Source organism: Aristolochia californica, unplaced genomic scaffold (assembly GCF_029961685.1).
Source record: "Aristolochia californica isolate CCGP_79_NKW_82.1479 unplaced genomic scaffold, dmAriCali1.0.hap1 SCAF_1, whole genome shotgun sequence".
Lineage (NCBI taxonomy): Eukaryota > Viridiplantae > Streptophyta > Magnoliopsida > Piperales > Aristolochiaceae > Aristolochia > Aristolochia californica.
Window position 1 is genome coordinate 5,826,583 of NW_027181770.1, and position 13,645 is coordinate 5,840,227.

The following is a 13,645-nucleotide window of genomic DNA, read 5'->3' on the forward strand; positions in this document are numbered from 1 at the left end:
GACAGATATAAGCACAAAAAGCAACATAGCATAAAAGATTCACCACTACTATTCTGACATTTTCACAGCAGAAGTAGATCGCTGGAGAACATCAGAGGCGAGAGCGTAGAGGATCGAATTAGGTCGAGCCCGATGTTTTCCAGATAGATCTGCGTTTCCCGGAAAAGTGAGGGACTAACGAATCCAAAACGGGCATTTCTATTTTCCCAACAGTTGTGCATGTCATTTAATCATTAACATCTGGAAATATCCATCCATCTTTGAGAACTAGTCCCAAAAAACACTGTCAACATCTATTTATTGTATCAATACTCTCTAAATCTTGAAACCTATCAAATATTCATCACTGCATACAATATTTCTGTATATTCCCCAGAATAATTTACATCCTCGTAAACTCCAACTGCAGAAACAAAATGATTACACACTGCATCAAATGATCTCAGAATGCGGTTTTACAGTCAAAGAATGCGCGGGGATGCTCAAACTCTAATCTCCTCAGACAAAAACGCCCTTCCGGGTTCGCGTTTAGATAAAGGACCATGGCAACCCCATAGTTTTGCATTGACTCCGTCAGGAGTAATTCGGTTCTCTTCCTTCCACTTGATGTAGTCAGTGCGACTGAACTTCGTGAAACCCCATTTTCTGCTGACGATGATTTTCTGCCTACCGGGAAACTTGAACTTTGCCCTCCTAAGAGCTTCCTGAGCATTGTTGCCGTTACTGTCTTTGCATCGAACAGAGAGTAAGACCTGCCCGATACTGACTCTTGCACAAGTCCCCTGAGGCTTTCCGAAGGCACCCCTCATACCAGTTTGGAGCCTATCAGCTCCAGCGCAGGAAAGCATCTTGTTGATTCGCAGAACATGGAAGGGATGAACCCGGACGCGTAGGTGGAAAGCGTCTTTACCAGCAAACTTAGTCATATATTTGTTGCACGCAATCCTAGCAGCTTCGAGGGCTTCACTGGACACATTCTCCTTCTCCCAGCTAACAAGATGCACACAAAAGGGGAATTCATCCACACCTTTCTTCTTCATACCCACATCATAGATCCTGATTTTAGGATCAGGGACACCACGACAATATCGTGACTTCGGATAAGGTTTGTTCTTGATCTGTCGATAACACCGTGCTGGTCTTCTACCCATGATGGCTCACTGTGAAATGATCAAGATAGCTTCATAAATAACAAAAACATAATACAATCATAAAAAATGAAAAAAGAAAAAGGCAATACAGAACTCCCTCAGAATCACAACTCAAATTTCAACAGATGAATTCAGACAAGGCTGAAACTAGTTTTATGTTCAATCACTGGGAGCTTTTATATGACTTCAAAAAAGAAAAAAGATGATCGACTAACAAAGCACAATAACACAGTAATATAAAGGACAATCGGGCAGCTATTATGAACCCGATCAGCTACAACTTGATCTTGCTATGGTAATGGTTGTCAAAGGACAAAAGCTTTTTTTTTAAAGTAGTCAAGAAACAAAAGCAATCCCTCAGAATATAGAAATCATTCATGGAGATCAGCCCACTACTTTTATTATGCACAATAATCTTCACCGGGATAGTATATTATGCCACAACAACATCTACAAAAGATACAACACTAAAATTGTGAAATTGTAACACATAATCCTGATGTCTCTTCAGTTCAGGTCTCCAGAAACTTTCCACATGGATTTTTCAGAAGAACGAAAGTTTTAATTAATCATCCTCAGAGACAATATGGTTCTGTCTGAAAAAAAAAAAGACTTCCCTCGAGAAAAGAAAAATATTTCAAGATATGCAAACAGGGGCCAAAAATCTTGAGACGTTCTTCGATGGTTCAAATAATTTCATTTGAACTCCAAAGAAATCAATAATCAAAACTGCGACAAAAATACTAATCAAATTACAGATAATCCTTTAACTGAATAGTACAAACAGAAAGAAATTCCAGACTAGAGAATCTGGCATCCACTGCCAACCTGAAAACAACATGCTAATGCCAACGATCTTTCCATAAGAGAGTCACTGAGATAAAGAAGTATCATGACCGCAGACAGAAACTAAATCATGATAGTAGACAGAAAATACCCAAATGAAGGACTACGCCAAGGAACCAAAATACGAAAACACAAAAGATAAACTGAAAGCAGGAAGAACGATTCAAGCCTCCTCAGTTCAGGTCTCCAAAAACTTTCCGCATGGTTTAGCTCAGAAGAACGAAAGTTTTGTTAGAATCATCCTCAGAGACCATTCATCTTCCCATTTCAATCTGTCTCAGCTCAGAAAAAAAAAAAAAGGAACATAGAAAAGCGCCAAAAGAAATATAACTCAAATTCCTTTCGAACATAAAAAATGAAGAGAAAAAAAATCGATTCCAGTAACGAAACGACAACAAATTAGAATCAGAAGAAGAAACTATTCGAACTCTCACAAAGTTGACATCTTTCGTACTAGAGATTAAGAACATATTATTCGAAAACGTCCCGACGAAAGGTGAGAAAACGAGTCTCGTAAACCACAGAAGGCAAACCGACCTCTATGGCTCGTTCCGCCGTCACGGCTCTAAGAGTAATACGGCAAACGCAGGGGATCCGAGAGATTATATAGACAACCTAGCCAGCGAAGCCCTAACCCTACCGCTGAGTGTTCATTGAACGGTCTTCAGCAAAGTTTCCCATATTTACGGAAATGGGTTTCTAATTTTCCAAATTATCGGAATAGCCCTTGCATGCAGTTCACGCCGAACAATCGTGACGTGCGCTGTGAACCGGTGCTTTGGGTGTCACGGTGTCGGTGACAATGAAATTGTTTCTATTTTTGTGTTTATTAAATAAATAGTTAAAAATCCAATGCGGAAAAAGAAAAACATTTATACTATTTAAGAATTATTAGTGTTTCATGTTTCTTATAAATATGTATTTTAGTTGAAATTTTTTATTAAAAAAATCTTATAATTTTCCACGTAAGGCCAAATGGGTTGGAAAAATATATAATATTTTTTAATTAATATTTTTTACAATTATCACAAGATAATTTTTCATGATAATTTTGTATTTAATATTTTATTTATTTTCATATAATTTTCTAGTAAGGTAATAAGATTTTATATGAAGGTTTATTAAAAATATGTATTTTAGAAAATAACAATATAAATTTTCAGCCAAAATTCATAAAAAAAAAGCGTATAATATTGAATCAGGAAGTCGAGAGTCGAGAGAGGGGAATTCTGAAACATTGGATGCCCAGAACATTCGTTGATCATTAGCCCTCATTGCATTTTGCAGAGTTAGGCTTCATTTCTTACTCTGCGATTGAAGTTCTGTTCCCTTATTAAGGTCCCAACTGCAAGGACCGTCGTGTGCTCTCAACTGATGGCCGGGAAGCATCTCCAATCCAGATCTCGCCATCTCTCGTTCCCCTTTTCTGCCTCCCCAGTGACTCTTCTTGTATGCTTCTCCCTCCTCGTCCTCGCCGCATTTCTCCTACACTTCCCTTCTTCCTCCCTCATTTCTCATCGCAGTACCGTCTCACCCTCCAAAAGCTCGATTCCCAGACCTAATTACTCCTTTGTTTCTTCTCTGGAGACTTTTCTCACCTCTGCATCTCGGAATTCTAAGGCTTTGGTCACTTCCAACTTTGTTGATGGCTGGCGATCTGCTAACGAGCTGGATGACGCGATGTGGCAGAGAGAAACGGAGCGGTTTTATGAGAACTCTATTGATGTGAGAACGGGGGTTTTGAGGGTTTATGTTTATGAAATGCCAGATAAGTTTACGTACGACTTGCTCTGGTTATTTCGGAATACGTACAAGAATACAGCGAATCTGACCTCCAACGGAAGCCCTGTGCATCGGTTAATTGAACAGGTACCTCCTTGTTAAAGTAATTGTCCACGGTGCACTGACTTTTTTTTATGTTTTTAAAGAAATTCTTCTTTTTCTTCTTCTTCTTCTCTTTTTCTGATACTATTTGGGTGGTCCTCACCATTTATGGAGTTCTATTTTCGCACTGGAAAATCAAGTGCTAAAGTTCTTTCGGTTAATGTCTACAGCATTCTATCGATTATTGGCTATGGGCGGATTTGATTGCTCCAGAGTCAGAAAGGCTCTTGAAAAACGTTGTGAGAGTTCATCGACAAGAGGATGCAGATCTGTTCTACATTCCTTTTTTCACCACCATCAGCTACTTCTTGTTGGAGAAACAACCGTGCAAAGCATTATACAGGGTGTGGGCGCATGTCCAAGGTTTATGTTTCCTGTGATTTTTGCGTGCCTGCTTTAAATTTCAAGGGTAACCTACTAGCAATAATTTATTGGGTTACTTTAAGTTCATATTTCAAAGCTTAGAAACTAATGTTTGTCGATTTCTTTCGTTGCTGGATTATTTTCAATTATTTCACCCATCCAGCCTCACTAAAGATTTTTCCTTTCAACGTGGAAGCTCCTTCTAGATGATAAAGATATTAAATGTGGTTTCATAAGTTCTAATGTGGGAATAAAAGTAAAATTGCCAATATTTTTTTTTGGAAATGATGTATATATTAACAAAGAAAATTACAAAGAACCCAGGAGCATATCCCTTATAACAAGAGATTGAAAGGTTGTTCCTGACTTGGCAAACACATATGTTGCCGAGTTAGTAGATCTCGGAATGTGAGATCAAATACAAGAAAATTGAGAGGCAATTTTAAGAATTTCCCGAACAGAATCCCAATGGAGCCACCGGGGGGGAGAATGCATATTCGCACCAACCAATTACCACCTTTGACTCCCTTTCAATGTGAAGAGGACCACTATAATTGTCTCTAAAAACGCGGAGCCCATTGTGAAGACCTTGGAGCTCAGCCATCGTTGAGTCAACAATGCCTAACGGACCAACATACAACATACATTGATTGCTGGAGGAATCCGAGATAACACCCCCAAAACCAGCAATTCCAGGATTGCCGAAAGAAGAACCATCAAAATTTAACTTAAGGAAACCATGCTCTAGGGGGGTCCATTCCTACATGACTGGGATCTTGGTTCTACACCGCATCTTTGCATTATTACTCCAATTATCGCGGATAGATGAACCAACAAAGGAGGAGAAAGACTTCTTAGTAAGGAGCCATGCTGAGATTTGGCCCGACACACGATCATCGACCCTTACTGCAGAATCACTTCTAGTATCAAAACGCTTGCGGTTACGCTCATTCTAAAGCCCCAACGGAATGAAACCAGTGCAAGCGGATATTATAAGCTTTCCAAGTCTACGAAGGGGAGAACCAATGAGCATCTTTTTGAAAGAAATCAGATTAGCTGGCATACAAAATTGCAACCCAGTCTTACAGAGGATGGAAGTCCACACAGTCCAGGAGAAAGAGCATTGGAGCAGGATGTGATTGGCTGTTTCGACCTCAGAGTTGCAGAGAGGACAAAGAGGATCAATAGCTGGATGTCCTCTTCTCTTGAGTACATCTGCCATGAGTATCTTTCCTAGGCAGGCACTCCATATGAAGAATTTTATTTTGGCAGGGCATAAAGACGCCATGAAAAGAAAATCTCATGATCCCTTTGATTTGAATGCCAACCATTGATAAAACTGTAAGCAGAGGACACGGAAAAACTTTCGCTTTTATCAGGCCACCAAATCATCTTGTCAACAGCTAAAGACCTTAATCTTGTCAATAGCTAATTGCCAATATCAATGCGTTTAATGTTCGTTGAGTCTCCTTTTCTGTTGAATTTCTCATTGGTCATGATGGTACTTTTATATTGTTGAAGGCATAATCTTTGCTTTGTTTTTTTGAGAGTGAGTGACTACAAGTAAATCATGTTTCAATGAGCCAAAGCAGCAGTCTCTTTGACATATGGATGTAGAGTAAAACATATAAAGTTTTGATTTGCAGATGATAACATTGAGGCAAAAAAATATAATACTTCTGTTATAAAGATCATATCATTGATAAATTTTCTGTAATAACTGATTTCATGCAAACTCGTGTTGTTTGGAAGACTCTTTATTGGATAACTGTTGGGTGCAATTAAGATCTAGTGTATCTTCTATTCTTGTTAGTTCATACTCTAAGTTGAGTTCTTATCTGTTGTTATCTTGTGTACGTAGGAGGCTTTGAAGTGGGTAACAGACCAACCAGCCTGGCAGCGATCTGAAGGAAGAGACCATATTCTTCCAGTTCATCATCCTTGGTCTTTCAAGTCTGTTCGTAGATTCATGAAGAAAGCTATTTGGCTTCTACCTGACATGGATTCTACTGGGAACTGGTTATTATCTGACAAACTTTTTTCATTCATTATTAATTTATGATTTTATTTATTTAACATATTTAGATTGGGAGGAGGGAAGGTTGGTTAATGTGTTTAGAATTGCATTATTAAGATAGATTTACCTCAGGAACTCCCTTATTGAAAAAAAAAAACGTGGAACCTGAGAGAGTAATAGAGGACAGTCATTGATGAATTTAGGCACCACAAAACAGAGAATTCCTTTCTCATATGGAATTCAAATCTCATTCTGGTAAAGAATTAAATTTTTAGATATTTGAGAAACATGTTCTCTAAGTTTTGTGAGCTATTGAGATTCTGTTTTGGGTAGTGTAGGAAGTATTTTGCTAGAAATGACATGTATGCACGTGTATATTGGTGCATATATACCAGATTTGGTTGGAGGGGAGAAAAGTTCTTCTGAGAGACTATCAATATCAAGGATTATGAGGTGGCTATAACCATTGGGGCGAGAAGACTGTCAGCATACCACAATGATCAGCTTTTTATGGTATTTGGTTTTGGATTTGCTTGGATGAACTTTTCTTTGAAATGTTGTGATTTGAGAATAAAGGAGAAAGGGATATACAAAGGAAGCTCCCCACAAGAGGGTAGTGCTAGAAACATACAGAGCAAAAGAAAAATTACAAAGGTTTGTGGACAATTCATATGACACAATTAAAAGGAGAGAAACAAAGAAAGAGTTCTTGCCCTACATATAAGTTTAATATAGATTATGTCGGCAGTTAATACATTATATGCTTGGATGAACTAACTGCCGATATAAGTATTCATGTTTGTTTATGTGTTTTAGAGGATGATAATGTTAACAGCCACATCCTGTTCTGGTTGAGGAATTGAAGAGAATGTGAGTCTCATGTAGATTCAGGTCCTTTTAATTTTCCAAACAATCTTTTTCAGTTACCTAGGTTTTGTCATTTGGAAGAAATGGGAGTTTGAAAAACATAAACTAAATGGAGGATAAATAAAATGGTGACTAGTGTGTAGAGTGCTATGTGATGGGCAAATATTTGGTGGCTGTTAGTTATGGAGGCAATATTGGCAGCCATTGTTTAAAAAACAAAGGAAAATTGAATACTCAAACTAATTATTTTTGTTATTATTAGTGGGAAAGGGCTAAGAGGAGGAGCTTGATTTTGGTAAAAAAAAAAAGAAGAAACTGTAGGCAGAAGGATGCTTTAGGTGTAAAAATAACAGATGAATTGGGGGGATAAGCCAAAGGGATGAACCAGCCTACCAATTCTGTCACAAAGTAAAAACCCTTCAGGAACAATTTGATTTTGGCTTGGTTTGAAACTAAGAAAGTTGCTGGGCACAGAACTTGAATTGTTCTGCTTGACAACATTAACTTTCACAGACAAGATAGAACTGTTAATTTTTATTTTTTGGGACAGACATTTTATGGGCTCTGCGGCAATGAGATGTTGTTTGTTCTTGCACTTGATAAAGAGTTAGCCAAAGAGTTCCCTGAGAGATAGTGTGAGCAAGTGACTGACTATCTAAATCAAGAAATTAAAATTTGCAGTGACTTTAGACCTTCTGGAACCACATGGGTGTCATTCCCATGCTGCCATGAATGCTATTGCATTCTGAAACTAGTTAAAAATAATTGAACCAAAAAAGGAAGAAGCAAGTTTTTAGGTGGTCTTGCTTCCAAGTGAGGATAGTATTTATTTGTTTCTTGATTTCATGGCTTTTGTCCGGCTTCCATGTTCTTTGGACATCCAACATGCTTTTCTTCAATTTGAAATGTTATTAGCACCCATGAATAAAGATGACCATAGTTGTCAGGTATTTTACCCACATTCAGTGATTTCAGTCCCTTATTCATTCTTTGTTCTGCATTCTTTTTAAACCTCTTTAGCACTTAGTCTAGCTTTTTGAGATGCTTTTCTTCCCTATTTACCTCCTATAAATTATACTATGGATGCTGCACATTAAATGGTGTAGTATCTACAGAAGATGAGGGTGACAAATAGAAGGTTGAGATGAATGTGTGGCATCAACCTAGAAAGGACATGTCAGAGACCTCTTAGTAGCAGAACTATTATATGAGAAAAGAACATGTTTGGTGGAGGTGAGAAGGGTCTTGCTGAGGTTGATAGACCAGCAACAAATGGAGATGGCTGAAAAATATATGCAGGCAACTGGTCATGCAAGATTTGAGGAAGGCAACGTACTATATGAGTTGGCAAATGTTGTATCAGGGTGGAGGAGGATTCAGCTTGTTGACCCCAGCATAGTTGGAATAACTGTGATGATGATTCTGATACATGATCCTCTTTAAGTTTGTTACTAGCAACTTGCTGATGACACTAGGATTCATTTTGTCCCTTGCAAGTTATGGCATTTTGTAATTTAGTCTGTTTCTGTTGTAGCTTGCTCGTCTTAGTTGACATTTTTGTTTATCAGCTGAGTAGGCTTATATGGCCACTGGCCTAATGCAAAGTGTCATAATTGATTTTCTGACGACACACAGGTACAAGCCTGGACAAGTCTGGCTTGAAAAGGATCTCATTCTTCCTTATGTACCAAATGTTGAAGTTTGCGATTCCAAATGTTTCTCAGAAAGTCAACCTGAGCGCAAAACATTTCTTTTCTTTCGAGGGAGGCTTAAAAGGAATGCTGTAAGTTTTTTCTTCCTTTTGGATTTTGATTCATGTTAAGTTTTGATTGATCAGATTCAGTTTGTTACAGCTTCTGAAAACCTCCTTGTGTGACTTTACCATGAGTGCACATTGGAGTGGTTTCCTAGCTCATTTATGAACAATTTCACCTCCATTTGAATTCAAACATTTGATTGATTGTGGTTTCTGGTTCATACATGTGTCTCAAGCTGATCCAAAGGGACATAAGGAAATAAAAACGGAACCTTTATCATCATAAACATAATCTTGGGGTTTATCAATTTCTGTGTACACAAAAAATATGAAATGTATGAGAAATAAAAGAAGAACTCCCCTACAATGTAAGATTTAGCCCAAGTATTTGTCATAAAAAAGGGCGAAGACAGAGTACTGCAAAAGACAGGATGTACATCTTAGCCTTGGGGGATGGGATGTGTAGCATTTTTGTTGTTTTATTGCGTGTTCTATTCATTTTGCTCTGTCTAGTTGTATTCTAACTTGATATATCCTTATGTGTCTTCTATCTCTACTTCTTTTTTCTTTTCGTCTTCATTTTCTTTTTTCTTATTTCACTCTCTTTTCCTGTGCTTTTGTTTCTGTTATGCTATTTTTTAAAATTTAGAGTTGTGTCAACTAACTTCACAATTCAATACACTTCAGGGAGGAAAAATTCGTGGAAAACTTGTAGCAGTGCTGCAGGGAGTTGAAGGTGTTGTTATGGTCGAGGGCAGTGCTGGTGAGGGTGGAAAAGAAGCAGCTCAACATGGGATGCGTAGGTAAAATATGGTTGGCGTTTTCTCTGTGTTTCTGTTTTTTCAGTGTTTTGCTTTCATGGATGTAATCAGATGGCTTTCAATTTCTGCAGAGCCCTTTTCTGCCTGAGCCCTGCGGGAGATACTCCATCATCTGCTAGGCTGTTCGATGCAATAGTCAGTGGCTGCATCCCAGTCATAGTCAGTGATGAACTAGAACTACCTTTTGAAGGGTTACTTGATTATAGGAAGGTATGCATCATTCATTTTGTTGGTTAAATTACTCCAGGATGTAAATTCTGTACAAATTCTTTGGAGAAAATGTTTGAATTCATTCTATGTTCATATTTCCAGTCTCTAGTAATTTGACATCCATACCATCTTGAACATTGCTTGCCTTTTTGAGTTGTTTAATTTATTTGTGCACCGGCCTTGTTGAGTGCAGCATGTATACACTTCCTGAGTAAAAATATTTTTGTTTCCTCATATTCATATGCATTGTTACATTAGTGCCCTTTACAGTTCCTGTATAAATCCTCTCTCCTGACCATGCAATTTCTACTGGTTCATGTCCATTTTTGTGTTGGTAGATGCAAATGATCCATGTATATTCTTTTTTAATTTGATTTAAAGATTTTGTGCTTATTATTTTCTATTTGGCTGACTAACTGCATCTGTTGACTGTATTCTGAAATTCCCTATAATGTGCAGATAGCTGTATTTGTTTCTTCCAGCGATGCTATACAAACTGGCTGGCTTGTAAACTTCCTCAAGAGTATCAGACCTGAGAAAATAAGGGAAATGCAAGCTAGCCTGGCTAAGGTTTGTGGTTCTTCTCTTTTCCTAGACGTTTTTATTCTAAGGTCTCTTCAGAGGGTTTCTCTCTCTTTTTGGTACTGTCTTGTGTTTTATTTTGTGAAAGATAAACAGGATGATGATATCTCTTTGACCAAAACAAGATGATGCATGTAACTGATTGATTCGGTGTCTTGATCTCTGCAGTACTCGAGGCATTTTTTATATTCAAGCCCAGCTCAGCCTTTAGGTCCGGAAGACTTGACCTGGAGAATGGTATGTGATACCTTCTTCCTTTATGGTGAATCAAGTGAATGAGGTTGACCATGATATGTGCTATGAGTTCAAAAAATCTTTTGAGGAAAAAAATTCTATAAGAAACTTTTCAAAAAACAAAAAAGAAGATTAGTTTAATCCTATAGGAAATCTGTGAGGTGGGCCTTGTGATCTCTGGTGATCTAAACCTGTAAATGATAAAACACTCGATCAGAAGGTGTTATAAGAGTAGCCAAAGTAGTTAACAGCAGTGGTATTTCTTTTACCTTGCCTATGTGTGTGTATGAATATGTATATGTGAATGTGTTTGTGCACGGCTGATCCAATATGAAAAGCTATGTGGTGTAAAACATGTGAAACGGCTATCTTAGCCGTCCGATCATACGAAAAACCATTTGGTGCGAAACATGTAAAACGGTTATCTCAGCCATTTCACATGTTTTGTACCAAATGGTTTTTCGTATTGGATCAGCCCTTTGTGTTTGTGTACACATGTTAGGAATATGGAAATGATATTGTTTCAAATATTTGCAACAGATTGCAGGGAAGCTCACAAACATTAAGCTGCATGTGCTTCGGTCACAGCGTCTGGTGAATGGTTCCAGGACGGCCTGCTCCTGTGATTGCAAGCTACCAAACGTCACCAAACTCGCATGACCTTTCTTGTTTCTATATGCCTATTTTGTTGATTTTATTGATTTGGAAGGAAGTTTATGTGATTCAAACATCCAAGACATCTTGTTCACCTTCGATCTGAGAGGCAGTGGAATAGTGTAATTTCTCCGTATATTTAAGACGTTTGTTATGGATGAGATGAAAAATGTCCTAGTGGGTGTAAGCGTCTCACCAAGACACTGGATGAAAATTTTTAGATTTTCAGAGGAGTGAAATGTCTCTCCGAGACATTTTTTTAAATATTATAAAATCCTCAGAAAAAACGTACTTAAATCATGTTTTATCTCAAATATATATTCAATTTCACTCAAATAAAAGCTTGTCGAGTTATTCCTATATATAATTGGATAAATGATTGATCAAGCATAGAATAACCCTTAATTGTTTTATTCTATCTAATAAAAGGTAAATGGTTAATTGGATAAATTTATCTGAATACTTAATATGGTAAAAAAATTGTTTCAATTTTATAATATTTAGTAAAGCTTTAAACAAAAAATAAAGTAAACCCGTAAAATTGTCACCTCTACCTAAGTATGTGTTATTTATGAAAATACTAATATTCAATTTTTATTGACGAATGTCACTCAAATAATTTATTTAAAGTTGCCTAATTGAAGTTTAAAAAATGCTTAAAAAGAACATGCCTTGCCTTGACTATTTTACCTTATTTAAGTAATTCTTGGTCTAAATTAAACGGAAAAATAACTAAATATTATTGCTAAAAAAAGAAAATAACTGAATGGTAGGGTCGGGCCATGATCGTAATTGATCAAGCATGATCCCTCAAGCTATTCCCCCCCCGGATAGCCGCCAGGTAATACTTTCCTCGTGAGAGGCTGATTGCAATGCGTGAATACTTGTTTCTAGAGCAATGGACCATATGACATTTGATGTGAATGATTTTTATGAATCCTCCTCGATGAACTAGCATTGCCAATGCTAATAGAGTTATTTCTTCAGTAACAAAAACAAGAACAGTGATATTGTCACCATCTCTACCATTATCCAATACATTAGGTGTGTCTAATCTTTCTCATAAGTTATTATTTGTAAGTCAAGTTACCAAAAAACCTGAATTATGTTGTGTTTATTTATCTTGCGTTTTGTCTTATTCAAGATATTCTCACCAAGGAGATCATGGGGTGGGGGAGCATGAAAGATTTCTGTATGGGTTGAGCATATCACATGCGTTACCCGAGTAACCTCAAAGTGGAACAAATTTGGCTGTGACATCGTTGATTAGGCCATCCTTCATTTGGTTATATGAAACATATGTTCCCTGATTTATTTTCAGATTTGTCAATTCCAGACTTTAACTGTGAAACGTGCATTCTAACTAAAAGTCGAGTTAATTATTCTTTAAGTATGAACAAAAGTAATGTACCTTTTACTTTGATTCACTCTGATGTGTGGGGTCTTTTCCCTAAATATACTTTGTCTGGTTTTCATTAGTTTGTGATATTTATTGATGATTGTACTCGAATGACTTAGGTTTATTTGTTGAAACAAAAGGATGAAGTCTTCCATAAATTTCAATTTTTTCATAAAATTATTCGAACTCAGTTCTCTGCTATGGTTCAAATTCTTCGATTTGATAATGGTGGAGAATATGTAAATCAATTGTTTCGTGATTATTTCCAACATCATGGACTAATTCATGAAACCCCATTCCCCCAAACTCCTCAACAAAATAGTATTGTAGAGCGAAAATCGCTATATCCTTGAAACAGTTCGAGCTCTTTTACTTGGAACTCATATGCCAAACCACCTTTGGATTGTTATTGTTGCTACGTTAGTCCATCTTATTCACCGCATACCCTCCAAAGTGTTTGAGTTCAAGACTCCACTACAAGTCTTGTCAACCTATGTTTCATTACCTATAGAGTTGATGCTTCCACATCAAATTTTTAGTTGTGTTGTGTTTGTTAATCTCCACAAAAAAACAACGCACAAAACTTGATCCTTGAGCTATTTGGTGATTTTTTGTGGGATTGTCACAGTACACGCACCCGGTTCTGGGTGTTATGGGATGCCCTAGTCCTGGTGGTCCTGGGCTAAGGGCTAAGTACCTATGTCTTTCGCTCTTAATAGGCCGGTCTTTTGGGTAGTATTGGCTAAGTACTTAACATTTGGTATCAAAGTCAACCCTCAGTCGCGAGTTCAAATCCCCGGAGAAGCGCTTGCGGAAAGGAGCGACAATGCAGAAGGGGCCAACTTGGAGAACTGCGAAGGG

At 37.4% G+C, this 13,645-nt stretch overlaps 2 protein-coding genes and 3 non-coding genes across 5 annotated transcripts; 1 reads left to right on the forward strand and 4 right to left on the reverse strand.

Annotated features, from left to right (window-relative positions):
* Nucleotides 1–233: 233 nt before the first annotated feature.
* Nucleotides 234–2,600, reverse strand: LOC137943912 (large ribosomal subunit protein uL16-like). The gene is made up of 2 exons (XM_068789357.1): nucleotides 2,535–2,600; nucleotides 234–1,160 (listed from the first exon to the last, which is right to left on the reverse strand). The coding sequence occupies exon 2, from the start codon at nucleotides 1,149–1,151 to the stop codon at nucleotides 483–485; it is 669 nt and encodes a 222-aa protein (XP_068645458.1). The 5' UTR covers nucleotides 1,152–1,160; nucleotides 2,535–2,600; the 3' UTR covers nucleotides 234–482.
* LOC137965422 (small nucleolar RNA R21) lies at nucleotides 1,503–1,579 on the reverse strand. Its single transcript, XR_011116071.1, has one exon. It is a non-coding gene; the product is annotated as a small nucleolar RNA R21 (small nucleolar RNA).
* LOC137965352 (small nucleolar RNA Z159/U59) lies at nucleotides 1,653–1,734 on the reverse strand. Its single transcript, XR_011116060.1, has one exon. It is a non-coding gene; the product is annotated as a small nucleolar RNA Z159/U59 (small nucleolar RNA).
* On the reverse strand, nucleotides 2,165–2,248 carry LOC137965358 (small nucleolar RNA Z159/U59). Its single transcript, XR_011116061.1, has one exon. It is a non-coding gene; the product is annotated as a small nucleolar RNA Z159/U59 (small nucleolar RNA).
* A 608-nt stretch (nucleotides 2,601–3,208) lies between the features above and the next one.
* LOC137943906 (probable arabinosyltransferase ARAD1) lies at nucleotides 3,209–11,555 on the forward strand. The gene is made up of 9 exons (XM_068789344.1): nucleotides 3,209–3,866; nucleotides 4,052–4,225; nucleotides 6,106–6,263; nucleotides 8,764–8,911; nucleotides 9,572–9,687; nucleotides 9,777–9,915; nucleotides 10,375–10,485; nucleotides 10,666–10,734; nucleotides 11,272–11,555. Exons 1-9 carry the CDS (start codon nucleotides 3,372–3,374, stop codon nucleotides 11,389–11,391), a joined length of 1,530 nt encoding a protein of 509 aa, XP_068645445.1. The 5' UTR covers nucleotides 3,209–3,371; the 3' UTR covers nucleotides 11,392–11,555.
* Nucleotides 11,556–13,645: the final 2,090 nt, after the last annotated feature.